This window comes from Cygnus atratus, chromosome 8 (genome assembly GCF_013377495.2).
Source record: "Cygnus atratus isolate AKBS03 ecotype Queensland, Australia chromosome 8, CAtr_DNAZoo_HiC_assembly, whole genome shotgun sequence".
NCBI lineage: Eukaryota > Metazoa > Chordata > Aves > Anseriformes > Anatidae > Cygnus > Cygnus atratus.
Genome location: NC_066369.1, coordinates 21,820,011 through 21,847,147, shown reverse-complemented (window position 1 = coordinate 21,847,147; position 27,137 = coordinate 21,820,011). Strand labels below are relative to the sequence as shown.

The window sequence follows — 27,137 nt, the reverse complement described above, 5'->3', positions numbered from 1 at the left end:
TTTTCACACGAGTTAGAAGCCAAAGAAGTATTACGGAAGAAATGTAGTGGGTAATATTTCAAAGTTTTACTCCAGGACAAATTCTGGTCTTAGCTGTACCAGTATCAATCCAGCATAACTCCAGTGAAGGTACGCTGATTCAGACTTGCTCAGCTCTAATCAAAATTAAATACTGTGCTGAATTTTATTCAGAGATTTCCTATTCCAAACCTATGCAATTTCCCCCTCTACTTTTGCAGGCTAAAGAAACCATCACCCAATGCAGAAGGAAGCAGGCAACGACACACTTCAGTTATGATTGATATTAATTAGTAGAAGGGAGTTAAGAGAAGTCCTATTCTCCCCATTAGGACACCATACCCGTTCAACACTCAGCACCCTAAGTTTCTCCCAGATCAGACCATGCACCCACACCAGATCAATTTCCAGGTATAGATTTTAAAGCAAGATGCAGGGATAGCAGAAAGCATTTGGGGCATCGTAAACAAAGCAAGTAACTACCACTAGCTCTGGGGTTAGTAAACCAGAATTGGGTGTTCAAGCTTTGCCATTAGTGTCAGACAGCAGGCTCTTTCAAAGTGTGCAGGCAGAAGACAGGTGCTATGTTGGAAGGCAGCATGTTGCTCCTATGAACCTAAGAGGAAAGGCTAGTAATCGAGATAAAATGTGAAACTTTTCCTAGGATTATATTTTCTTTTCTGCAAGAGAGTAAATACCCACATCCTTCAAGTGTTAAGGGGATTAAAGTTATAAAAAGTAATTCTTAGCTTTCCCTTGCAGTTCACATATCATTATACATACACTGTAAATTGAATTTTATTGAGTATGGTGCCCACTATGGTGTGCCTTGGCTACAGCGTATGTTTTACTGATAGCCAAATGGATCGTTACTGGCTTCGTGAAGTGCCTCCAACACGAAAGAATTTTTATTTCTGGTTCAGTTTAATTGAAGGTCGTGCTCAGGTTCCAAAGGAAATAAGGTCAGGCAGCATTTGCCCTGGGGTTTGATAATGCTGGTCAACCTCCACTAAATAAAAAAAAGTTTCCAGCCCTATTTGTTGAACTGTGACCCTTTTGCTTTCTCCTTCCTGGAACCATTCCTGCTGTCTTTCTCCAAATAACTCAACTGTTTATTTAGCTGAGAAACTCTCCCAGTAGCATGGAGCAGTTTCTCCTCAGCTGGTGGGTGACATCATCCTAATGCCTTTCACACGAGAACAGGCCGCACCGCGACCGCACGTAACGTGGCCAGGTCATCTTCCTAGCTGGGCAGTGGAAGCGGTCCCACGTGTTAATCCTCGTGTCACGCTAAGACCCTTAATGCTTCCACTAGGCTTAGCAAAGGAGCTATTCATCCAGCGTGGCTGGGCAGCTGGTCCCCCCAGAGGCTGACTCGGTTACCTGCCTCCCAACATGGCTACCGTGCCCCGTCAGATAGCGGCCTTGTCACGAGGTGGGAGAGAGAGAAGAAGGCAAGGTTGTACCTGAGCCTATCGTATGTCCAACGGAGTCAAAGGAAAGAACGACTGAATCTGTAACACAAGAGTACAAGTTCATTTTCCCCTTTTTCTTAGCACCATCGCTATAACATTTTCTTATTTTACTTTAATAACTCCTTATGCTCCATTCCACCAGGAAACACAAGAACTTCTTCACCAGCCAGCCAAACAACAGGCACCCAGTAATGGCAGAGCACTGGAGAACGCAACAAATCATGATATCATTACCCAACAAAGTAGCTAAAATTTATTAAAAATAATGTCATTTCATGCCTAAGTAAATGAGTTTGGTTGACCTTGCCAAAACTGAACCATAACATGCTTTTCACTGCTAGACTGCTGGGTTCTTTCTTACCAAATTTATTAGCAACTTTTTGTCCCCATTTAGGCACTTCCTCATCAAGATCAGCTCTTCCCCTGACACTCTGCTTGCTAAGCCAAGTACTTTGTGCTTCTTGCCATTCTCCCCATAAGGCATGTTTTCCACATTTTCAGTCACACCAGTGGCTCTCATACAGACACAATTCAAACCATCAACATCCTTCACCTCTGTACCATATGCAGCAGGTGTGTGAAACATCAAGAAAATACAACCTCTACTTGAGGCCCTTTTATTTTGTCATCTGGAGAGCACATCAGCCCTGTTAGTCACGGTCACAATAACAACTGTTGCTTATCAGTTAATGACCAAGACTTTTAGTCACTGTTACATTTTATGGGACATACTTTGCTGCAATTGTGCTTTCTAGTTCCTAGTTTTTAGATAAAAAACTTCAAATTTGGCCACATAGAAACAAATACTCTTTGCTTGCATCTAGCTCACCACATGATCCAGCCTCTGTTATTAGGCATTTATTTTCCTCATATACAACTCCACAGCCTAGAACCCATTTGCAAGATCTATCAGTAATGGTTTGATATTCTGCTCTAAGTGGAGCTGCCATATGGTACAATGCTCAGTGCTAGTTTTCTTCCAGCTTTATTCTTGCTAGAGATAAAACAACAATTATTTTGGTAGTAAGCCACCTGGTTGGTCATCCTTTCTGATCCCAATCCCAAACCAAAGCAGAAAGTCCATGGAATTCTACTCCACCACCAAAAGGGCAGAATCGGGCCCAGAACTTAAAGACAGCTTGCCAGTACGCAAACACAGGGAAGAACAGACTGCCATGATAGCACTAATAACTACGCAACGAAAGGCTTTAAACTGGCACAGCAAGTAATTGCAGAACTGCCTCTCACCCTTCAGCTAAATGAAGGGATTGAATTCCTCAGTTTCTCTTTGCAATTTAGGCCTCAAGTGTAATCCCTTACTCACATCACTTGCAACATCACAGCAGCTGCCCTGGTGAAAGCCCTTAGCACAAGGCAAAATACACGATCACGATCAGATTTAGCATGCTGGAAGGAGGTTAAGCATTGCCTTGCATTTGGGCAGGTGACAACCACAGACACTGACAGTTATCCCAATTCAGCTAACAGTAATTTGACATAGGACCGACCCCTGGAGTTTTCTATACTGTATATCATCCTTGTGCTCATTTTCCAAATCTTACAAATTCAATAAGAAGGTGTTGGTTTCCAAAATCAACACAGTAAAACCATTCATCTAAATGGATTTAAAACAATTTAAATAAATAACATTAAATTTAAAAAAAGAGGTCTGTTCTGTCTCAGATCCAACACTGTGGTAGTAACATTAAAAAAATAGGAAAAAAAAGATTACTAGTCTCAAAACTTATTCCAATAAAAATAAAAATCCATCTGGACTTAACAATTGTATTTCCTCTTTTGGGAGTGAAATTCAGACATCTTTATATTATTCTAAATAGCAAGGGGGTTAATTCTTTTTAACCGTGTTAAATTCATCTGCCATCAATTAATTCTGAAGTATCTCTGTGGGGCTCTACTTGTAAAAAACTGTTGAGATTTTTATCAACATAAAATATTGCTTTGTAGTTAATGCCAGTCTGAAATGTCACTCATTTTCCCCAATATATTCTGCATTCAACCACCGGGCGTGAAATGTTAGGACCTATCTACGAATGGTTGAAAAGCATTGCAAGCCCCATATTTACTATTTTTGGGGGCTGCAATAATTGTATTTAATGTTTCAGTTCCTTAACTGAAAACATGAGCATCCTGCCACAAACAAACACGACCAGCAGAGTAAGGATGCGAGCTCCCTTTTCCAATTCAGCCGTCCATGTGACTATTAGTTTCACAGTTTCAACACCAGATTCATTGAGAATAGCCTGTATTACAGTTAGCCTCCCCAAACCACAGATCTTTATTAAAACACAGCGTTTATTTCTGGCATTAATGCTTCAGAAAGGAAGAAATAAACGTGGAAAGGGCTGAGAGGATAATCATCATATCACCTTTTCTCCACCCAGATAGCTGTTCACATGCAATGAAATTAAGTGCTACAGGTAATTTTTGTAATAAACTGATGGAGATTTCAGAAGCAGTTGAGTCAAGCCTGATTTATTTGCAAAGACACCGAGTCCTGCTTCTGCAAACACAACAAGAACAGGCTTTTTGCTTCCAGCTTCAAGTCTCTTCCAGACATCACTCAGTTCAAAGTCCTCCGGGCTTTCTAGACTTTTTTTCGGAGGCAACATGGTTGCTCGGCCCGCACAGTGCCTTTCCCCAAGCCCCTGAGCCCATTCTGTCTTTCAAAGGCAAATAAAATTTAATAAGACACGATGTAAAGTATACCCACTTACACGCGCCCTTGGTCTAGGTGCCAAGAAGTGCTCATGTCTGAAGGAACAGCCTCTGATGTTTCAGCTACCTACTTCCATAAGGCAGCTTAAATGTTTTTTCTTCTACCTTCCCAAATGAAGAGCAGCCTTCATGCTCAAATCGTGAAACCTGACACCCAATAACTTGCCAACATGCACAGCTTAAGGCTGCACACGCCATAATGCCAGCCTTTTACATCTGTTTTCACGTTAGCTTCAATCATTTTTTCAGTAGCTAGAGCAGGAAAAAAAACGAAAGAAAAAAAACACAAGAAGATACAGCATAAACCAGATGTAATCCTGGATCTGACCCAAACCATCAGAAGAGACAAAGACAGAAGAAATACTTATTTAGAAGGCACTCGGTGCCAGGAATAACAACATCTGAGACCTCGCCAGCCAGACAGCAGAGCTGCTTTGGGTCACCTTGGGTCCAAGCCGCTGTGGGACCTACACGTTGGGTCACTTCCCACCCACCAGCCAGCTACAGCACCTGAAATCAGCACAAGATGTGAATCTGCTCCACCACCCCAAGAAAACAAGGGCTGGCAGAGCTACCTAGATTTGCTCCACCACAGCTGTTTCGGACTGTGGAGTGCCACGCGAGAGCTCATGGTGACAGATCCAATACAGGATCCGCCTGGTTTGGGAACCAGAAGTTCCCAGACAAACTGCAGACAGACCCAGTGCTGCTCTGGGAATGGAGTCAAACTCCAATCTGGGCATACAGCTGAGCTTGCCTTTGAAGGAACACAAATGCATTTGCACAGTTCTGCCCTGAAGTCAAAAAAAATCCTGCAAAACGGAGATGGCTCCCCTTGTCACTGTACTTACCCAGACCTCGTAGTACCTGTGCCATAAGTCACCCAGGTACAAGGGCTGACTGTATTTCCAGGCTAGGGTCCCACTTCAGAAGTCCCTGACCCCTTATCTCACCTCCTCACATGCACATACCCCTTTCCACCCTAGTGTCCCCTATCTTCAGTGTCCTGCAAATCCTTCCCCCTATTTAGCTTGTTAACCCTGAGCTTTCTGACAGCCTGGATAACGCTAGGCCACAATCCTTGTTCTCAACAGAGAGGAAAGAAATTACTCATCTTGCTGCATACAGTGTCTAGGTCAAGGCATTTCTGGACACCATACAACTATCTGACCACTGTCCCTTACAGGCTGCTGCATCTTCCACCACTGTAGCCTCCCAACACCTACGTCTGCAGTGAAAGAAAAATAAATGAAGATCTGAGTCTGCGTAAAGGAGTGATGATCCTGGCCAACAAACTGTAGAATTTGTAGGAGACACAGAAACAAGATCACGCTGGAAAATTGGAAAGTTTATACTCCAGGAAAGAGCCACAGACACCATAGGATAAACATCCAATATCCTGCCTGGGTACTGCACTCTGCAGAGATGTGTGGAATCAGCTCTTAGAGCCCGATCTTTTGGGCTTACTGAACCCACTAAGAGCAAATATACAGACCAACTTCCAGTGCAAACACTTGTCCTTGCTTTGATTTCATCATTGATGAAAACGCAGCACAGAAAGCGAAAATCCACAGTGGCAACGCAGACTGGTGATGGCAAATATAATCCATGTTTAATAAGGAAACATAATCTGTAAGTTTACTTAAGTGGTGTTTCAGAATTTCAGCGAGACTCTTTACAGCTTCCCTCTGAGAAGCCACTTTTTTTTCCCCTACAAATTCTCCCTAAAAGGATTTGTAGATACTTGTCTCATCCTGTTGAGAACCAATGAAGTAGAACCAATAAATTCTCTTATTCTTTTTTTTTCTTCATATAAAAAAACAAAACAAAACCAGATTGCAGCAATAAACAGGCTTCCCTGGCAAAAATAAAAAAAAAAAAGAGATTGCGTGCTGCTTTGGAAGTGGTCCTGAGAAACCACAAACCATTAGTCCCAGAGGAGTTATAAAAGTTTAATAATAAAGGCTTAACACAGCCTCAATATCACATACCATTACAGTAATACGCTCCACAGAGCTAGCCAAACAGGGAATACAATAATACAGAGCAACATAAGGCTGCAATTTGGCACATCCTCTTACAGAGCTCAGGCTCTGAGGTCTGCATTGATTTCTTGTATGCATGATCACTTAAATTTCTCATTCCGTATCCCTGCACTCCAGATATGCTGATCAACTCCTACAGAACTGCAACCTATATTTAATAACATGTAATGTCATTTCTACCTCCAGAGCTTGACCTGAGACCAGATATCCTGCAGAGCTCCACCACCTGCACTGGGGATGGCAGTTGCAGTAATAATATTAAAGAATAAAATTTTGATTGAGAGTCAGAGCAAAAAGAAATATGTTAGGTGTTGCTTTTGTAGCATGGAATGAGAAGACTATCCATTACAAAAAAAAGGTCTGTCATTCAGCTGCCTCCCTTTTTCAAAAGGGATAGGATCAAATACCCCATTAGCCATCAAAATGTATTTTCTATTTAAGAACAACTTTCTATGACACAAACTTCCTATACTTAAGGTGTGAAATTCTTCATAACTTAGAGAAAGGAGAGGCCAGTAATTACAAAAAAATATCATTATATTTCACCTAGTCAGAAAACGAAGCTCACAAATGCAGTGCCACTCTCAGAAAAGATACTACTGTGGAGATTCTTTTGCTGTGAGATGGGTCATCTGGCCATCTCCTGCTCAAATGGAAAAAGTATTTGGAAGAAAAAGAGTCTTATCATGACTACCCAAATTCTAGGCAATTCTTATGTCCAAGGATATGAAGGGAACTAAATCATTTCAGTTCTATTTCCCAGAGATATTGCATAGATAAACACTCTTCCTCAGATTTTGTAAAACACAACTTCATCTTGAGAACAATGAAGATACTGTTTTCAAATTCAGATTAAGTACCAATAAAAAAAGAAATCCTGTCCAGTGTGTGACTATTAAACAAAAGAACAAACACCTCAAAACACCAAATTAAGAATTAATAAATGTAGAGGCAAAAATATAAGCAAATACTGATGTAAAAATGAGAAACTTGTACAATGTTTTTCTTTTTTAAACAGATGACAAGTACATTCTTCTAATTTCCCAAATCTAAGAGAAAGCATGTTTTATAAGTTATTTCCTGATTGTTACAACACTGCCTGCACTTACAAGTTACTTGACAGGTTACCCTTCACTTGCTAATTCTTCGTTTTACTCACTGAATACAGATTTAGGAAGCGCCGAGTCATTTATCCAGTCTAGTTACAAATTAGTAGGACAGAATTTATCAAGTATCCTATTTTGGCATAAATGTTGTGTCTCCCACCTCATTTATTCTGCTTTACTAAATTTTCTTCTACAGCACAACCAATTTGGATACTTCTGCACCTTTCTCCAAACATGGTGAGATGGCTCTGTCTTAGGACCACTAGTCACTAGAACAACTCCAGTGCCACAGCCTCACAGCTGCTCTGAGCTGCTCACCTTCTTTATTCAAAACTCAAGGCACTAATTACGACACCCCTTGTGCACCACTTGTCACAGCATCAGTGGAGATCAGAGGACATATACAGGACTGCCCTCACCAGTAATCTCATCTCCTACGTAGGTACTCAGTGAAAAACAGTAGGTAGTATTCCCATGCTGATACACCACAAGAAATTACAATTGCAAGCATATTGTTTGAGCAGGTATCCTAACACCTACAACGTGTGAGATGAGGAATATATCAAGCTGAGAAAGTGGTGCCTGTGCTGTGTGTCTCATCACAGCTGTGCACGCTAACAGCAGTAACCAGAGGGGCTGCAATTTTTGGCAGGCAAATCACACGAGCAGTTTCTGCTCAGCGCTGTCTCCAACTGATAGCAGCCCCGAGTTCAAAGTTCAAACCTATTCCCTTTATAGGAGGGGAAAAGTCACTCAGCAACAGGATGAATCAACAACAGGAAACATCTGATTGTAAAGAACATTTCCAATGAATTCTGGATTTTGTACTTTAATAAACTGCTGCAGTGCAGCCTTGTTTCTATTACACTAAGTTTGGATGCTGGCCCTCTGTGCCACTAGTACAGAGACGGGGGAATGTGTTCGTGCTAAATTCACGTGGGGGAAGATTCACCCTAATTTGAGAATAAAACAATAAAACAATTTAATTAAAATGGAGAAAAATAACCTGATGTAAATATTAATTCACTTATGTGGTGCGCAAAGTTGAAAGGCTTCTCCCTTTTTGCTCTAGCCAGCATCTCTGTAAATACCATCCTCATTTGTATAATAGCAACTTTTTTAGGCATATAGTACCCAGGTGCTACAGCAGGCCACGCAGGTTCTCTCTCCATTTCTGTGGAAGACTCGAGGACACCCCCTTCTCATAGACCAATGACTCCATGGCCAAGCCTACAGCTGAACCCTCACTCCTTGCTCACTGAATTTGATCTTTTTGGCTCCCGTCTGGCCCATGCCAGGTTCCTCGTGCCAGCTGGACATGGGGGTCCAGAATCAGGTGTGGGCTCTGCCCTGGGCGCCCCTTCTCAGACCTCCCCTTTGGCAAACTCACAGCCAACCAAGAGCACAACTGCACTGGGTCCCCTTGCTGTAACTCTACAGCCCTGAACGAGTTGTTGGATGAAAGAGTTTCTCATCTGTTGAAATAAACCGCCTGCTTTTTCTCCAAAGAGCCTCGGAAAAAAGGCTTAAGAGCTACGAATGGGTATAGCTATTATCGTCACTTGTCTCAGTAATCTTATGTGGCACCAAGATCTACCGGTTACACTGTGAACTGCAGAGCAATCCTCTATCAGCTCTCGGCATCCCGTCACTTAATCGAAAATAGTGTGCAACTATGGGATAGCTCTCAGGGATATGCTGCCTGAAGGACCTCATACGATCTCCCTCATGAGTTTCACGGAGCCTCGCCGACTGACACGCTTGCTGTGGCGCGCATTGTCCCTTTTCCATCAGGACGTTTGTAATGAAGTGGCAAATTAAGTAAACAAGAAACAATGCTCATGTTCCAAACAGATGTATTTTTCAAACGTTCTGAGCACGTCGATTTTCTTTATTCTGCAGTGAATGAACCGAATGAAAAGATGTGGCGTCCTGCGCCAGCTGGCAAGTGCTTCAAAAGGATATTACATTGCTATTGTCTTCGGCGGTGCCCAAACAACCATTTAATAGCAGAAGTGCTGATATGTTTTGCTCACGAGAGCGGGGTTTATTTGGATCCATGACACAACTTTGCAACACCACGACCAACACAACCAACCCTGGGCACAAGGATGACGCGGTGCTTTGCTCCGAGCGCGTGGGATTCACACCTCCTGGGTACCTGCTGCGTCTGCCTCTCCCAGCCTCACGGGCTGCTCTTTCCAGATGGGATGGACAGAGATCCCCCAGATGCAAAGGGGAAGGGGAGACCAACGTGGTGCAGAAGTTCAAAGAGAACATACTCGGCTCTGAGGAACACGACACTAGATGCGGTACAGATCTACTGTAGAAGGTCAGGAAAAGAAGCAAGCCAAGCTGCACCAATAAAGCTGCTATCCGAGAGGTTCTTCTCTTGACAGGGAGAAACCCTTTAATGAATCCCACGCAGTTTTGCAGCATTTTAAGGAACTCACTTATTTTTATTGCATCATCCAAAGCCAAGTCCTATATTTTGGTTTCAATTATTACTGTAGCACCAAGAAGTCACTCATACACCCAAATTCCAAAGTGGGACATGCAATAAATTACAAAACAGTAAGACTTCTCTCTTCTAAGCTTAAGAAGCATGTGCAAGGCAGAAAATGGATACTGGCAGCTGGGAAGTACACAGGAACAAATGTGAAAATGTGGTTCAAGAACACAGCACCAGCTCGGTACAATAACATTTTCTTGAGCATCAGTGGTTGTATCAGACTTTAATCACAGCAATATGAAGCGAAGCTGTATTTTGTTCCTGCGTAAAAATATCACATGGGCTTTTAACCTTAAATCATAGTCCAGTAATTGTACTAATGACAGTGTCTTAAACTTACAGATACTCTCACAGCTTTCAAAGAGCTCTGGGAGGCAGCTGCACATTAACTTCGTTTTACATACGGAAGAATACCTACATGCAATTAATAGCAACTAGGACAACAATTATTTTAATGCTCTCGTCTTCTTTTCATGCCTACTGGAGCCGTTCGAACAATTTTTCCTCTCTGTCCTCGGTATAGAAAGAAAGCTTTCTTTGCATGTTGGCTTTTCTGAGCTAGCTCTCAGAAACCTCCCCTTCCTCAAAAGCAATAACCAGTACTCCAGAAATATAAATACTTAAATCAGGAAACTCACATTCTTGGGTTTGTTTGAAAATGATCTACTACTTCGGATAGCGAGCCAGTGGTCGAAAGCCTCCCAAAACCTTAAAGCATACATCTGGCCCGGCTGCCAAAATAACTGCCAGCAAGTCCATATGGACAGCTTTACAGTGACACTTCTCATCTCTCGTGTCTGCTCACAACCCAAACAAACGGCAGGAGAGAGTAAGGTACGAGAGAAGTACATGGGCGCAAAACAACTCCTGAATACAAGTGCGATATGGGCATCTTCTCTACAAAAATGGCAACGTTCTACTTCTGCATTACAAGAACAGACCAGACTATTCACATGAAAGGTGATAATGAAGAGAAAGAAATGTTGGATTGATTTTTTCACTGTTGCTTTTTTGGCCCCCCAGTTTGGGGACAAAAATCTTGTTTTGTTTTTAAACAGGATCACCACAACTGATTCCAAAATCTGAAGAGGCTTCTGGCCCATCAAACCCTAAAACTCATTAAGTTTCCAAAACATGCTCTAAAATTTGGATTTGAGAGGTCCTACATGGTATGTGATTTTAGAGATAATTGATATATAGAGAGAGATACCAAGCATGTTTTCTTTCAAAGTCCATGCTTTGAAGAGCAGCTTGTGTGACTCCAGCTTCTCTTTACCTTGCAGCCACAGCAGCTGATCTACACAGGACATTACCTCCACCAAAAGCTGCACAATGTCCTCAACCAAACACCGACACATGCATCTGAAATCAAGATGTTCCAGAAGTCATCTATGCATCCTAGAAGGATGCCAAAAAAAATGCTATGCTGTTCCTTCAGTATCTGCTTGACTATGAAAACTCCCATATGCAGATGGGAATAAAACCCCACACACAAACTGTAACTTTGAACAGTGCATATACAGATTTTTACTTCCTATTACCTTCTTTTACAGAAATGTTTGATTTGAGGAAATTACTTGCTTCACCAAAATGTCAGAAAAATAACCCTGAGATGGACTAGATACTGCCAGCAGGTTGTTTCCATGTGCAGAAACTGCAGGACAATGAAGAAGTTATTCAGACAGCAGCAGCATGAGAGGAAGTTCATCACCACACTACCTAGTCCCTGGACAAATACAGCTGGAGATTATCTAAAGCAAAAGCGTTCCTCCCATCACATCATGTATAAAAGTACAATGAATCTCTTTAAATTAAGACTTGGCAGAGAGACAATGCAGTGAGAAAACAGATTCAAGGGCACACAGAAGGTCAAATACTAAGAAACATTGGTTCCAGTCTAAGATCAATGGAAATAAACTTCTAAGCACCTAACTAAATTTCGCAAACTTGTGAAACCAAACACCTACTCATACATTTTTGTTCCCATCTCTCTAAAATGAATACCAGAAATTTCAAGGTCCAAATCATTGGATGTGCCACACAATTCAGTGTTGAGTCACACCTCAAACACCTGTGCTAACTTTGCTCTTTAGAGCAGCCACCTAGACTTTCAGAGGACTTTTGGCACCCTTGGAAGAGCGAACAAACACGAAAAGCAGCAACAAAAACCCGCACCCCGGATCAATGGATGACTTTAATCTACCCATCAATACAAAGGAGCAGCTTGCTTAAGAACAGTAACCAAGCATCCATCAGTACCAGCATCACTGCAACATCAAGTGGTTTTGACAAAGTTAATGTGAAACTGCCAACTCCACTTCACCAAAAGCTGCAACTTCAGAAACTGAGAGCTGCCAGCACCCATTCTTATAGGAATCCAATTTCCACAAAGAAAACCCATCGTGATCTCAGGAAGACAAGCCCTCCACAGCATTCCACAACAGACTCCATTCTCCATTAGCATTTCCAGCCACCTGCTGAAGTGTGCTCCCAGCCAGGATTTCATAGACTCTCCGGGATTCACAAATTTTAGAGTTTCACCATTCTTGGATTACTCCACTAGCAGAACTCCTCATAAATGGCAACAGTCATTTTATTAACCTTATCCTAAAACAGCTGCCTCCTCTGCCACAACTGTACTTGACTGGCAAAATAACAGCTTGACACTGACAGGTCTGGGATCAAATCAGAAACAGAAAACAGCCTCTTGGTTTGTGATAAGCCAGCTATATTGGCAACTTTTTGGCCCTAAGTTTGTTTGAAATCGCCTGCACAAAAGAACAGCCAACAGGAAAAGGAGAGAGAGCAGTGAGTAGGGCATCCTACAAACAAGGACTACTGCAGAATCCTGGGGCATCAGGTCACAAAACACGAGGGTCTGATCATTAAGAGAAAACAAACCATACGTTTCTACATGGCTTAAGCTGGTGGTTTTTTAAGCCTGGGGTTGGAGTGTGGGGGAGAGGGTTCATTTGGTTTTGCGAGGTTTTTAAACTTTAATAAAAGAGCATCCTTCTCAGCCTGAATAACCTTGACATTCTTTCTCAACCATACTAAAACAAACATGCCCATGAGATCTCCTAAACCAAATCAAGTAATGGCAACACTAGCCATAATAGATGTTATTCAGTGTGATACACAAACCCTAGCATTTTGAGGCCAAGGTCTCCATATGGAGAAATGTGAGCCAAAAGCTGGATTTAGGGCCAACTTCAAAATTGCACATATGGAAGGGAACTACAACCACCTTAAGATCCTCACTGCATCCAAGCAGGCAGTTATCACCAGCTCCAGGCCCACAGACATGTGAAAGAAGGAAATGAGATTTATCAGTTACAGCAGACCACTTTCCCACAGCTGGTTTTAATTAAGCTAATTTGGTGGTAGTGACTTATAGCAAGCAGAGCCTTCTCAAATCACTTTGCAAGTCTTTTTGCCAGCACTTCACCAGCTGTGCTGACCAGGAACACTAACTAGGATGTTATTCTGCAATTGTCTGAACTATGGCATTTAAGAGTGGGACATGCACCCCCCTTAAATGTCCACCTGATAGTGCCACTGTTTACAGTAACAGGTATGGGGAGAAGATGCAGAACATGAAGAAAGGTACTAGATAAACTCCACTGAGAAAACCACTTCTGAAAAGGCAGCTGGATCCCTTGCCAGAATCCCATTATGCCTTGGACATACCCATGCTACATGAAACTTATTAACGAACATGTGGATATAGAACAGATTTTGGAACTGTAAGAACACAACAGCCTATATAATTCCTAGGCTAGTTGTGCAGTCAACTCCTCGAGGCCAGTTTTTATTTTCTGGATACATACAGGATAGCTTTACCATGAAGAAATGCTTTGGGTTACACCGCGATCTCAGTACAAGCAAGGGCACGGCTAGGTGGTGCAAATTTAAGCTTCGTTTCCAGGCATGCATAAAGGGATGGCAATGGATTTAGCAAGGAAGTCATTTGAACGACGTCTAACTAGATGAAAGTTTTTCTAGGAAAACTGCATGCAGCAATCAGAATCAGAGAGACTAATGGCATCACTACCAGCACAGGTACATAAGACCAAAAGACATTTAGAACGGATCTATCAGTAAATACAACTTAAGAACACACCAAAAGAAAATACAGCCTTTTGAAAAAACAGTTAGCATTTACTCAGAGCTGTACACTCTAGTTCACACAAGGTATGAATTTCAGATACAAAAAAAAAATCTTTCATTCAGATGAAAACGTGCAACCTAGCCAGCTCACCATGAACGCAGCCTGAGGCATTAACGCTACTGATGCTCAAGCCAGGGAAGTCACAGAACCAAGCACTATGTCACAAGCAAGGCAAAGAAAACAAGGCATATAACAGGATCATAACCTTGAGCTTCAGGGAAAGCAGAATTCAGCCTGCTCAGGGACCTGCTTCAAAGAAAGCCATAGGATATGGGCTTGGAGAGAAGAGAAGTGGTGCAGGAGAGCTGGCTGATTTTGAAGGAGCAACTCCTTCAAGCTCAAGAACGGTCCAGCCCGGCATGCAGGGAATTGAGCAAAGGCAGCAGGAGTCCTGCACAGACAAACAAGGAGCTCCTGTCAAAATTCAAACGTAAAAAGAAAGCATACATGAGGTAGGGGCAGAGCCAGGTGAGCTGGGAAGAAAACAGATACACTGTGCTAGCGTGCAGGGACAGGCTTAGGAAAGTCAAAGCCTGCCAGGAGTTGAACCTGGGGCTTTCTATAGGTAAATTAGGAGTAAAAGGAAAACTAGAGAAAATAGGGGCCTGCTGCTGAATTGGGCAGCAGACCTGCTGGCAAACAAAAAAAAAAAAGTGCTGGAGAAATGAGCAGACAGAAGTCTCATGAAATTCAGCAAAGGGAAATGTGAAGTCCTGCTCCTGGGTAGGAATAACCCTGTGCACCCACACAGGCCGAGTGCCAACCTGCTGGAAACCAGCTTTGCAGAGAAGGACCCGGGAGTCCTGGTGGACAAGCAGGAGAAGGAAGGCGGAGGCAGCATCGCACCCTTGTGGAAAGATGAGAGGGGGGATCCTGCTGGGGATCCCCCGCTACAAGAGGCACGGGGACACACTGGAGCGAGTCCAGCACACTAAGGTGATTAAGGGATTGGAGCATCTGCCATGGGACAGGCTGAGAGCACTGGGGTTGTTCAGCCTTGAGCAGAGGAGGATCAGGAGAATCTTAGTAATGTGTATAAATACCCGATGGGAGGGAGTAAAGCTGGCAGAGACAGGCTCTTCTCAGAGGTGCCCAGAGAAAGGACAAGAGGCAATGGGAACAAATTAAAACCAGGAAAATTCTATTTAAACGTAATTAAAGAAGTAATTTCACTGTGAGGATGAAGATGACTTCCAGAGGTGACTTCTAGCCTCAACTATTTTATGATTCAGTGAAACACCCTTGTTCTAAATCAGCATTATCTCGTGGGTTTAGTGCAAGTACTTCCAGCCGTGTTAGACTGATTCAGATCAAATTAAATGCAGAGGAGTCCAGCTAACTGCAAGAAAGACAGACCTTCCAGTCTGACAGTGGCACGACGCCGGGCAAAAAGTCTTAATCAGCCTCAAAGCGAGAGCTGAGGCCTACAAGGAGCACAGGATAAATCCAATAACTGTAAGGTTAGAGTTCACCTACAAAGAACTTCCCTTCCAACATAATGAAATGCATTGTTACAGCTACTATTTGAGCCCAGGAGTGAAAATCCAAGAATGATCCTGTTGAGGTCACAACTATTACCCATAATAAACCATTCTTTACCGCAGGCTCTCCAGAGGAACGGCCAGCTTAGCAGCATGCAGGCCGCAAACAACCAGAGTTACTTCACAGGACCCAGGCAGTTTCTCTGCAGTTTTTCGATATATTCCACATCAGTGACATCTCCTACAGCGACTGCCTCCTCCATGGAATTTGGAATTTCAGAATTGTAGAAAACTTGACGTGCAAAGCAGCATTTCTTGACAGCGTAACAACAAATCCACCCATACTGGGATTTCTGACAGCGTAAATATGTTACGGTACAGCTGGAATAGGGCAGTGACCAACCTGAAGACGTTTCGCTCTCACCAGTATTACCAATTCCAACCCAAAATTAACACTAACCTCAAGTTGTACTTACGCAGTGCTTTGTCAACAAAGCAATAAAAAGGCAATTTTCACACCATGTGGCCCAGCACACCACAGCAGCTCTCCACGGCCACATCTGTGCCAAGACAACTGCTCACAGGGTACAGGTTGTAAATTGGATCACTGAAAAAGTATGAGTCAAAAACCACCAAGAATATCCCAGAAAAAGGCAAGTACACAGTTACTTACAGCAGGTTAGCCACCAAAATCAACATACCATGTAACTAAAACCCCAGAAGCTTAGTTTTGGAAAGCTCAGGTCCTTTCCACAGAACTCAAATAATCCTTGGCAAAGCAGTAACATTCCTTAAAAGCGGGTCTTAAATAACTGCACACCTGTGGACATTCAAATAAAACACAACTCCATGGTGAACAGAGGCCAGAGACTATGTAAGAATGTGGTAAATAAAACAGAAGAGGAACGATTGTTAAGGCTATTCAATGAGAGATGGAATAATTGCAGCTTTGTCCCCAAACCATCACTGTTCTTTTTTAAATTTCATCTCCAGAAGAACAACTCTCTGCAAACCTGTCCAGCATAATGAGCGCCTCAATCTAGAACAAAGAACAAATAATCTTTCCATGGTACTTAAAGAAAAGAAAGCTGTGTAAGACAATGCGTCTTTGAAACACTTTTTGTGGCAGCAAAAATAAACGAGAAAACATTCATGCTGACCTAACAAAATTAATAGATTGTCACAAAACTACTTATTAATTCATTAATAGATGGGATGAAGATGGTCTTGAGTGACCCAAAGATGACTAATAACATGCCAAGTGTTCCAATGACCAATATACCAGAAGCAAAAATATCCAAGCTCCATGCCCACACATCAACATTTGAAAAAACTCATTTTGTATCTTACAACAACAGTACCCTCTACTGTTACAGAGCAGAATAGCACAAGATGAATCCCAGTCCTGACCATCACAGACACCCAGCACAGGAACAGCTACCAAAAACATCTACATAGGTTTATCAACTATCTAGTTTCCTGTCAAGATCTTCCAGGTACGTTGGTTTCTTCACACTAGAGTCAGGTTTGTTGTTGGTTATGGTGTACAGCTATTTTTTTCCCCCAAGACCTTTGTCTGTGATTGGAAAAAAAAAAGCGTATATATGTATATATATACATATTCCTTTTACATATATAAAAACACCTATCCTCTAAGGAAGACCAGAGACTGTCAGCACCACAGCAACATCTTCTGGATCATTTCTGTAAAGCCAAAGGTAGCTTTCCAAGGGGCTTTTAGGTTTTAAGATTAGTGCATCATCCAACAGCCACACATCACATAGAAGTCCAAACACTCCAGTTCTTCAAAAAGCCAGTTGACGGCTACATCCCATCTGCAAATGGTCCTAGGGGTAACAACACAGGCAGACTCCTCTACTCCTGATATCTTATGACCACCTCCTAGCCCCCTGCTGGAAGAGGGATGCAGCATTACATTGCAGATTCAGCACAGCAAGAGGAGAAATGGGGAGACAGGCAGACAGTCCCTGAGCTTCAGCTTGGGATGAAGTTTCCAAACCCATTCACTGAAGACTATTTTGAGTGGGGATTCAACACAAGCCGTGGACTTCAGGAGACACAGCCCTCACAGTGCTGAGTTGATGATCTTTAGCAGCAGAGAAATTCAGAAACTGGAAGCACATACAGCCCTTCTCAGGTCATGTGGAAGGCAAGGAGAAGTAGAAAAAGCACTGACTGTATGAGCATTAGAGGGCAAAAAAGCTCCCAAGGTTGATTTGAAGCACAGACATTCCATGCAACACCTGTACGAACAGGCAGCAAGAAGAAAAAGACATATAAGAGCATGGAACATTTAAACTAGCTTATGAGGTTACAGTCAATGTCCTAAAATGAACTGTGGATACGTACATTTCAGTGTAATCCAGAGCTACACACCACCTGCCTTCAGAAATAATAAAATCCTTCTGTACAGAGATGAAACTTCCTCCCTATTGAGGGCAGATTTGATTCACGCAGAATCACCAAATATTTCACCTGCAGTTAGCTTTTGGAGTTTTGCTTACGATCAACTTATAGATTTTTAGTTTAAAATTTCCCCCTTGAACTTTTTAATCTTGAACTTCCATTATTCACAAAGAACTCTCAAAGTGAGCAACATCAGAACAGAATCCCTTACCTTGTGAGCGATTAATCTATATCATCAAAAATCAACATTTTGAAGCATCTACCATCAACCAGATCTAGGCACCTGAAAAGGACTCTGCCATTCCTCAGAGGCAATCGATCAGATATCTTAATCCTACCCTAGACAGTTAAAATTATATATCAAAACTCTACTCTAAGAATTAATTCAGGCTAAAAAGCAGATATTTGTCTCCTGTTGAGGATGTCTGATAACTAGCAACTGTAACCCACGGGCTAGTAGGTTAGCTTTCCCATCAGGATACATACAGGATGGTTTCTCGTCTTTCCACTGGAGCAGACCCAGAACCACAGCTTTACATATTCCAGGGCAACAGCAACAAGGCATCCACGTACACGGCAAGTATACAAAGATCTGAATCTTGGCAAGGGGTCATGGCACCCTTCCTGCAGGCTACAGTGGTGTTGCGAGTTACAGTGAATGGCAAGCTGATCCGAATCAGCACCGCAATACTGAAACCCCAATGTCTTTACACTGAAAAGCGTGAACAAGAATATAACCACAACCTACATTTCCTACTCAATTCATACAGACAAAGCCTCAAAAAATAAAAAAAAAAATTATAGCAGTCTGGAATACCACGCTCCAAGAAACACATGGACAAATTGCAGGGTCTAAAGAAGAGCAGTAAGAACGATCAGTGTCTAGAAAATTTAAGAAAACAAGACTGAAAAGAAGGTTATCAACTAGCCTAAAAAACATAAACACATGTTGAGGAGGGGAGGAGGGTATTCACAAAAGCTCACCATTGACTTGATTGCAATCAAAATGATTTAGGGCAGACATGAGGAAGAATCTGTCTACAGGGAAGAATAATTAAGCACTGGGATAGATTGTCCAAGTTTCCATCATTAGGTTTTATAGAGTATTTCTGACATATGCTGGCATAAAATTATGCTAAAAATATTGTTTCTTAAGTCCTGGAGTAAGACCTCCTGCAGTTCTTTCCAAGGCTGTTTTCTACAATTTCCTATAAAGGAAAATATTTTGAGTGGCCATTGTTAAAAAAAAAAAAAAAAAACAACACAGCTTCTAAAATGAGTAGCAATATTTAAGATAAGATAAACAAGAAAATAAATATTACTAAAAGCAAAGTATATTAATCTACAGTTAAAAAAGCATAGGACAATCAGTTTACAAATTAAATATTTACTCAAGTATCTTAGCAAGTAACCAAACTGTAATACAACAGGAAAGGAAACTACCTCGCAGTTCCAGCTCTCACTCTTGGTTGTTTCTTAATGCCAGCGAAGGAGCTGGGCTAAAAGACAGAGCCCAGAAAACAAAAATGCAAGCTACTGGCACTGAAATACACAACATAAATATTAAAATAACCAAAGTTTTATCAGTTAAAAATGAATTCTATTTTTTAATTAAATGCATTACCTACAGATTTGCTGTTCAAGACCATTATTCTCATTTTTAACATCAGGGCAGTGATAAGAGATACCTTAGAGCAAAAGCCATATATATATATATATATTTATTTATTTATTTATTTATTTTTAATTCAGCCCAAGTCTCAAGGTGGTTACAATCACAGCAACTTAACCTCATTCTCACTAGTATGATTGTCCACCATTCATCTAGAAATGCGAGGCACTTTCAAGCCTGCCCTTTAAGAGAATCCAAAATTGTTTGCCTTGCTGCAGAAACACGAGGGAAGAGAGAAATTAAAAACTATGAACTTGCTCCTGTCTTCAAGATGAAATTTCTGATTTATGTGAGCCTGCACGAGATCATAATCCTGGCTTGGAGTACAGCATCCTACATGCAACTGCTCAGGATTTATATGCCATGTGATAGCACATAACCACATTTCCCCTAACATTTTATGAGGCCCAACAGCCATTCCAGAGACCAGGCTTCACACTGTACAGGATGTAAGAAGGGAACCACCCAGCAATCAGTGCAACATGCAGCCTTCTGGAAACATTCATTCCAATAGCTCCCACTAGGCAAGGACAAAGGAAACACTACAAATATATCTATTTTTAATTAAAATGTTTTATAAGGTGTACACTGGCACATGCTAGGAGGAACAGAAGAGTTATTTTAAGAGAAGGAGGCTTGAGGAATATACTCAGTTATCTCTTCTTCCAGTAAGAGTTGAGATTACGTTGTTTGTCACTGATCATTAACTTCTGTGCCTTGGAAATCTCACCTTTAAAGGACAACAAATAGCTTCTGTGAAAAAAAGAGACAACCGCTATTGCTGGTGTGGTCACTGCAAGACAAGGCAGTTACGAGCAATTGGATGAAAGGACTCAAAAGGTAGATGAAGTGGCAACGTGCCAGACTATGGACAATACACGTCCTGTTGCACAGCTGAGGGAATGCTGTAAGTAGACCGCAGGGGTTTAAAAAAATCAATGAAAAAATTCATGGGAGAGATTTAAAGAGCTTAGTGTGGATCCCTGACTAAAAAAAAATAAACAAACTACCTCAAAAATAGCTTGGAAAATAGTATCTGCACTGTATGGGAAACCACAGAACTAGATGGTCTTGAAGAAAGAAGTGCAGAAAGTTGGAAGATGACAGAATAATCAATACAAATGCTCAAAGGGATTAGAAAGAACAAACAGAAGTACGCAAGGGAAACATTAAGGGCGCTACTCCTTTTGGATGCAACACACTGCCGTCACCCATCTCCCCCAGAACAGGTTGCGAACCCAAGTTTGCAGTCACTTCAGTAAAGATCAAACTTGTGTTCAGCACTCCAAATATCTCCGCATTTTTTGTCATAACCCAGACAATGCCCCTCATTACCAGCTGGCAGCAGTGAAGTAGTTCAGAGGCAGCAGTGCCCACCCAGTCCAGCTATTAGCAGCAGCACTGTCTTCTCCAGGGGGAAGCAGTGATCACACGCACAGCCTGCCTTCCGACCACCACCTTCACACCAGTCCTTGACATCTGATTACACAGCAGTCTGCGATACCCATCCTCTGCCAGATAGTTCTTTGTTATTCTGGGCTTACTAAATAGCTGCTTGTCAAGTACTCAGAGGCTAAATTACTAGTGGTGCACAAAGAGCCTCAGCCTTTCCTCCCTGACTTTCATCTGTCCAGCTCAGGAGCTTCAAAACAAAGCCCTGATAACCTCGGAATACCCCACTTCTCACACTGCCTTTGGGGCTTCACTGCCTACACACACAACATCTGCAGGAAGGCAAGCAGACATACGGAGAACATTCTCAATGCCCACACCATCTTCTGAGTCCTTCAGGGGAAGGAAGTGACGGTGGCCACAAGTCACAGCTCAGGAGGTCCAGACTGGACTTCAGGAAGAAGTTTTTCACCAGGAAGGTAGCAGGACATGGAACAGGTTGCCCAGGGAGGGTGCCTGCTGTCTGATTTTCAGCTCATCCCTCTGTTGCTACTCCCTGAACAGTGACAGCTTTTGGACTAAGGCTCTTCAGAAGCAAAAAGCCTTTTTGGTAGCAACACCATTTCCCGTGTTGTTACTGCACATTCGCATCATCCATTCAATGTTAAGTGCCCCTTTATTCATCTGGCATATCTTCAGCAAGCTCCAATATAGGCACCACGCACCTCCTGTACAACAAATGCACAATTAAGTGGCATCTGAAGCAGAAGATGAAATACAAGAAAGTACATAGAATGATTTTAACAGACATGAAGCAGAAAAAATAGGGAAAAACAAAACAAAACAAAATCTTCTAAAAAACAATGAGCCCTCTGTCTTAATGCATCACGCCTGGTCTCTGGGGAGGGCTACAAACAAACAAGGGATTGTGCAGATCATCAAATACCAGGATGCTAACACATGACCTGTGAGGACAGACTGAGCGAAGGAGGCTTGTTTAGCCTGGAGAAAACAAAGCTTTGGGGAGACAAAATAACAGCCCTCCAGCACCTGCAAGAAGACTATAAGGAAAACAGAGCCTGGTTCCCAAAGTGTTGCGTGGCGGGACACAGAGGCAATACACGTAAGTTGAAGCAAGAGAAGCTCAGACTGGATATATGGAAAAATCTGTTCACAATCGAGACAGCGAGGCGTTGGAAAAGGTTGTACTGGAAGGCTGTGAGGTCTCTGTCCTTTGACGTTTTCAAGACCTGAGTGGATAAAGACCGGAGTAACCTGGTCCCAACCAGTAACCAACCCCACGTTGAGCAGGAGGTCGGACCAGAGATCTCACAATGTTCCCTCCAACCATTATCACCATATAATTTGCAAAGTCTTACTCTGTTCTTGAAAGCACTGAAAATTTTTCACAGGAGAAAAAAAAACAACAAAACAAATAGGAGAGTATATTGCAGTTCTATTTAGTAAAAGAGCTCTTTTTACCACTAACTGCAGTGACAGTGGCTAAACGGACCCAGAAAAACATATGGATATAAACTTGGGAGAGAGACGGTAAAAAGATTCAGTTTTAAACAACAGAATTAACATAGAGACAGAGGTTCTGCTCCAGAAATACACTGCCCTTAGTTCAGTGGAAACAAATCAAGAAGGCACTGATTGATTGGCCACCCCAAATTACCTTTAATTTACTTCTCATAATCAACCCAAGTCAAAAACCAGAGTATTATTAAGCTTTTTTTTGCATTTCAATACATGAATATAAGAAAGTAACAGAGAAAAAAAATATCCAGAGTTAGTGTGATTTGGATATTTCCCACTTTAACTTATTTCCCAAGCATAATTCCAAATTTAAACCTGCTTTGCTAGAATAAACCTACTTTTATCTTCAAGCTGATCTCACATCCATAGTTACCATATATGACTCTACTGTATTTTCTAGCAGGATTTAAACATTCACCACACTATGTCCTCAAAATCACTTTTTTAATTAACACTTTCTGCTATCCATTTAGGCCAATTTTACCAAAAGCTAATAGGAAAATTAAATTATTTCACCATCTTCTTTACTCACTTATGCTTTTAACTGGACTTAAGGAGTGCTTTTTCACACACAATTAGTTTGTGAAGCTCAATACCATGGGAGGACGGTGCCAGAAGCTTATAACGAAGTTTGAAAAGGTATTTCTCCTCAACTAGCAGAAGTCCTTTAAATTAAACCAGTTATTCTGAAAATAACTGAAGTAACAAAGCATGGTTTCCTAAGAACTTCAGATTTGTCTGGATTTCCCTCCCTCTGCAATAACACAAGCATGGTACCCCAGAACCTTGCATCCCTGCATAATGTCCCCCTACTCTCCCCAGGTTCTTTGGGGAAATGCATGATTAAAAAAAAAAAAAACACAATTGGAATTAATAAAAATCCAATTATTAGCACAAAGCTGAAAAATGCCTTCTGAATAGGAGCGGCAGTAGGCAAAGACAAAAACCTGTTATGGGATGGGACTTGGATCAGATTATGAAAATGGATACTGGTAACTGGATCCAACACATAGCAAAATTCCTTCCAAATTAAGTTACTCTAAAAGCAAGTGACTCTGGAGAAGGGTTTTTTGACTTAGAATTTACTGAAGCTCACCCAGAGAATGGCAGGTGCCACTTGGTAACCGCACAGGAAAGAGGAATGCTGTGATTTTTTTTTTTTTTTAAATTTTTGGAAATAATATTAACCCAACACTGGAGCTTTGGGCACTGCGGAGTCCTGGTGAGGGGTCAGGCAGCAGACATCTACTGCCCTCAAGCGGTACCTGCAAAAACCGCACGCCTCGGCCAGCCGCAGCCTCCTCACCTGGCTGCCTGCAAGACGGGAGCTGATGTACGGGCTTAAGCGCTTCAGCCTGCCTGGTATGGATCAAAACCAACATTTCCAAAGAACTGGAGCGGGAGGGAAAGGAAGGCTTCTGTATTTTCACACTATATCAGTTTCCTGTTCGGATCCATTATACGAACAAGTTTTCCAGCGTATCTGAACGCTTGCCAGCGGAGAGGGAGCTGCTTAGCCGTGGGCTCTGCAGAAACTTTGCCATTACAGCACATCCCGAAGTCAGTTCGGGTTACCTCTGCTATCATGTCATTTAGTCTTTGCAAAGATCAAAGCATCTAACAAAAAATTAATCAGAGGACAAAGCGAAAAGCTTAATTCTTCAGGAAAAAAAAAAAAAAGAATAAATCAGTACCACGTGCTACTTCCACTGACGTGTGAGACACAATGTGCCTTTTTAAAGATCCCTGCTTATGGGACCAGACCAGTATAAATCATGGGAAAAAGAACTGTTCACGCAGGAAAAGGTGATAGAGATACTGCAGTTCCTGGTGCATCATCTGGAGCTCTCAGGGAGAGATCTGACAGCAGATCCCACAAGGCTCCCATATCCCACAAGCCTCCTAAAGACTTCCCCACGAGCACGAACGGCTCTTCGATCCCCCCAGCCTCCTGTTCCAGGGCACAAGCAGCAAAGCCGACTGCGTGCTAAGTGCTCTGACAGCTTTTGTCCAGCTCTTCCAGCCAAGCAACTGCAACACGTTAAGCAGTCTATCGTACAGATACTCCAAACTTTCCTTAAGCAGGTCCTCAAGAAGAGCCCATTATGAGATTAGTTAACATCACGAACCGGGACGAGGATAAAGAAAGCTACTTATGGGGTAATTCCACTGCTGCAAAGGCACAAACAAACGCACAACTGCTGAGCAAGGCGTGTTTATACTAAAGCAGCATTATGTCAAACACAGCGATTAATACACAACACCTGAGAGGGGCTTTTTAACCTTTTGGCTACACTACTAAGTCTTAAATAAAATCAGCCAAAGTAGCCCAGACTTCAGCAATTATATTCAAGCGTGCAGGAAAAAAATTCTTACCTTAGTTCTTTTTTATGCTACAAGTGTAAAGGTTGCTGGAAGAGAGTGAAATACCCAGCACTGAGTTTATTTTTACCCGGCACTATGCAACAGCAGGTTTCTCTAGTCCTTCATCCATCCTTTGAAGCAGAAAATGCAACTTGTATAGGAGAACATATAAAGAATATGCAGCCCTGGTTTATGAGCTATTTTAAACTCTTGATTAAAAAAAAAAAGGAAAGTTTTAATAACCATATCAAGAAACTTAAAGCATTCAGAGGTCAGGATGCAGCAGCCTGAAGGCAGTCTCTTTACATAGTGGCATGTTCCCTATTCACAGGAGCACAAACTATTTCTCAGATCCAAGACATCATAATTATAGCACTAACTTAGTGAGAAACAGCACATGCAGCAAGCAGAAGTAATAAAACATCATATTGTGCAGAAGCTTTCATATTTTCCTAATGCCAATATGGGCTTTTTTCAATGTGCAAACCTCTCAGAAGTTTAGAAATATTCAAACTACATCCTTAAATATGAAATAAATTTAGAAAGTTCAATCAGAATTCACACTTTTTTTTTTTTTTTTAAGAACTAGAATTCATTTTGCAGTCTTTACACTGCATTAGCTCTGCCTTCTGCTTCTAATAAAGTACTGGACCCAAACACAAAAGGACCAATATAGAGAGAAATTAATGTTGTAATGACTCATTTTTAATAATAATAAAAGCCTTCCCAATGCTCAAATAAGGCACTTCTAAGCAGAGATTACAGCAACAGTGCTAACAAAAATGCAGAATTACTAATTTCCGAGCAGCATAATGGAGAACCGCCTATGCTCTATTTAGAACGTGACAGAATTGTGTGGGGCAAGTCTCAAAAGGCAAAAAAGTCTCAGCAACTAAATTCACAGTAATTAGATTTCTAATTTTACCCAGAGCATTAGTGACTGCTACGGTTAAAACTGCCTGAACTGTTCCATTATTCCCCACTTTTCAAAAGCTCACGTTTTCATCCTTTGAGCACAAATTCTAGAAGTTTAGTCTGTGCCTGAACATTATTTTCTTCTATTTAAACTTAAAAAAAAAAATAGAGTTCTGTGCCTGAGTATGGAGAGCAAAATTAAACTTTTCCACTAGAAAAAAAAAAACAAACCACCTACCTTCAAAAAGAAAAACGCAGTTGTGGTATTTATGCAGCTAGAAAGCATGAAGTGCTGTGCCTTTGATGTGGTGAATCTGAAGGCTGAAAACCCCAAACCAGCATTCACAACTGTTCAGGCACTCGCACAGACGCATCTTAGGCAAGTTCTACGAGCACCTAACAGCAGCCTCATCATCCCCTAATTACAGCACCTACATCAAGCCACCAGCACTGCCCATGCAAGCCATCACCTCGCCAGCTTTGTTACTGACACTACACTTTTAAAGAGTGCTGTGTTTGTACAAATAGGAGCAGATAATCTCTGCCCCGAGCAAGCAACTTCAGCATATTACTGTTCTCTCAATCTAGCAGATGCAGAATGCATTAATACAGGAAAAGAAGCCTCCTTTGGCCAACTGGACGCTGGACTGAGAGCCTGGAGACCTTTATTCTATTCATAGCTCTGCCCTTGAGCTGCTGTGTGACACAGAATAATTTCACTTTCCTGTGCCTCCGCTTCCTCTGCCTTCCTGAGTCAAGTCTGTTTAAGCTACCACCCTTCATCCTAAGACATGTGCCTCAGTACATTTTTTTGATTAGGATCTCTAGACACAATCGCAACTGAATAGCAATGCTTACGTAGCATTACCGCTATTAGGAGTTTGATTCATTTCTGACGAAGATAAAAAGATTTAATTGTACATATAAACTATTAACCTTGTCAACATTTATTTAGAGTAAGCCTTAGTGTGTGGGAAGCCTTCAGCTACTTACCCCGTTTGAAAAACTCAACATTTATTGATTTCTGTGCCTTCACATTCTCACTACTTCCTTTAAAGCATTCTATAGCTACTCTGCGTTAACTCCGCTTGTTCCAAGAGGTAAGGGGCATACTTACTCAGCTCAGATGAGTAAGCAGCTCAGATGAACCTTAGATTTAACCAGTGTTCCTAGCACTGAAATCCACTGGAAAATAGCTAAGAAAAAAAATGACACCTTGTAACAGGGACTGAGTTAAAGTAGGATGGATCCTAGCATCATTTGAAAAAAGTTTAAGACAAGCAA

The 27,137-nt window shown here is 41.8% G+C and overlaps 1 protein-coding gene across 6 annotated transcripts in view; it reads right to left on the bottom strand.

Moving 5' to 3' along the window:
- ST3GAL3 (ST3 beta-galactoside alpha-2,3-sialyltransferase 3) overlaps positions 1–27,137 on the bottom strand; it is a 175,214-nt gene that overhangs the window by 136,630 nt on the left and 11,447 nt on the right. For 4 of the 6 annotated variants that reach the window (XM_035537650.1, XM_050712287.1, XM_050712286.1 and 1 more), the window contains exon 3: positions 1,485–1,532. The exons of the other annotated variants lie outside the window; for them this stretch is intronic. In XM_035537650.1, the coding sequence (XP_035393543.1) occupies positions 1,485–1,532 (48 nt within the window). The remainder of the gene's footprint in view (positions 1–1,484; positions 1,533–27,137) is intronic. 6 annotated transcript variants of the gene reach the window in all.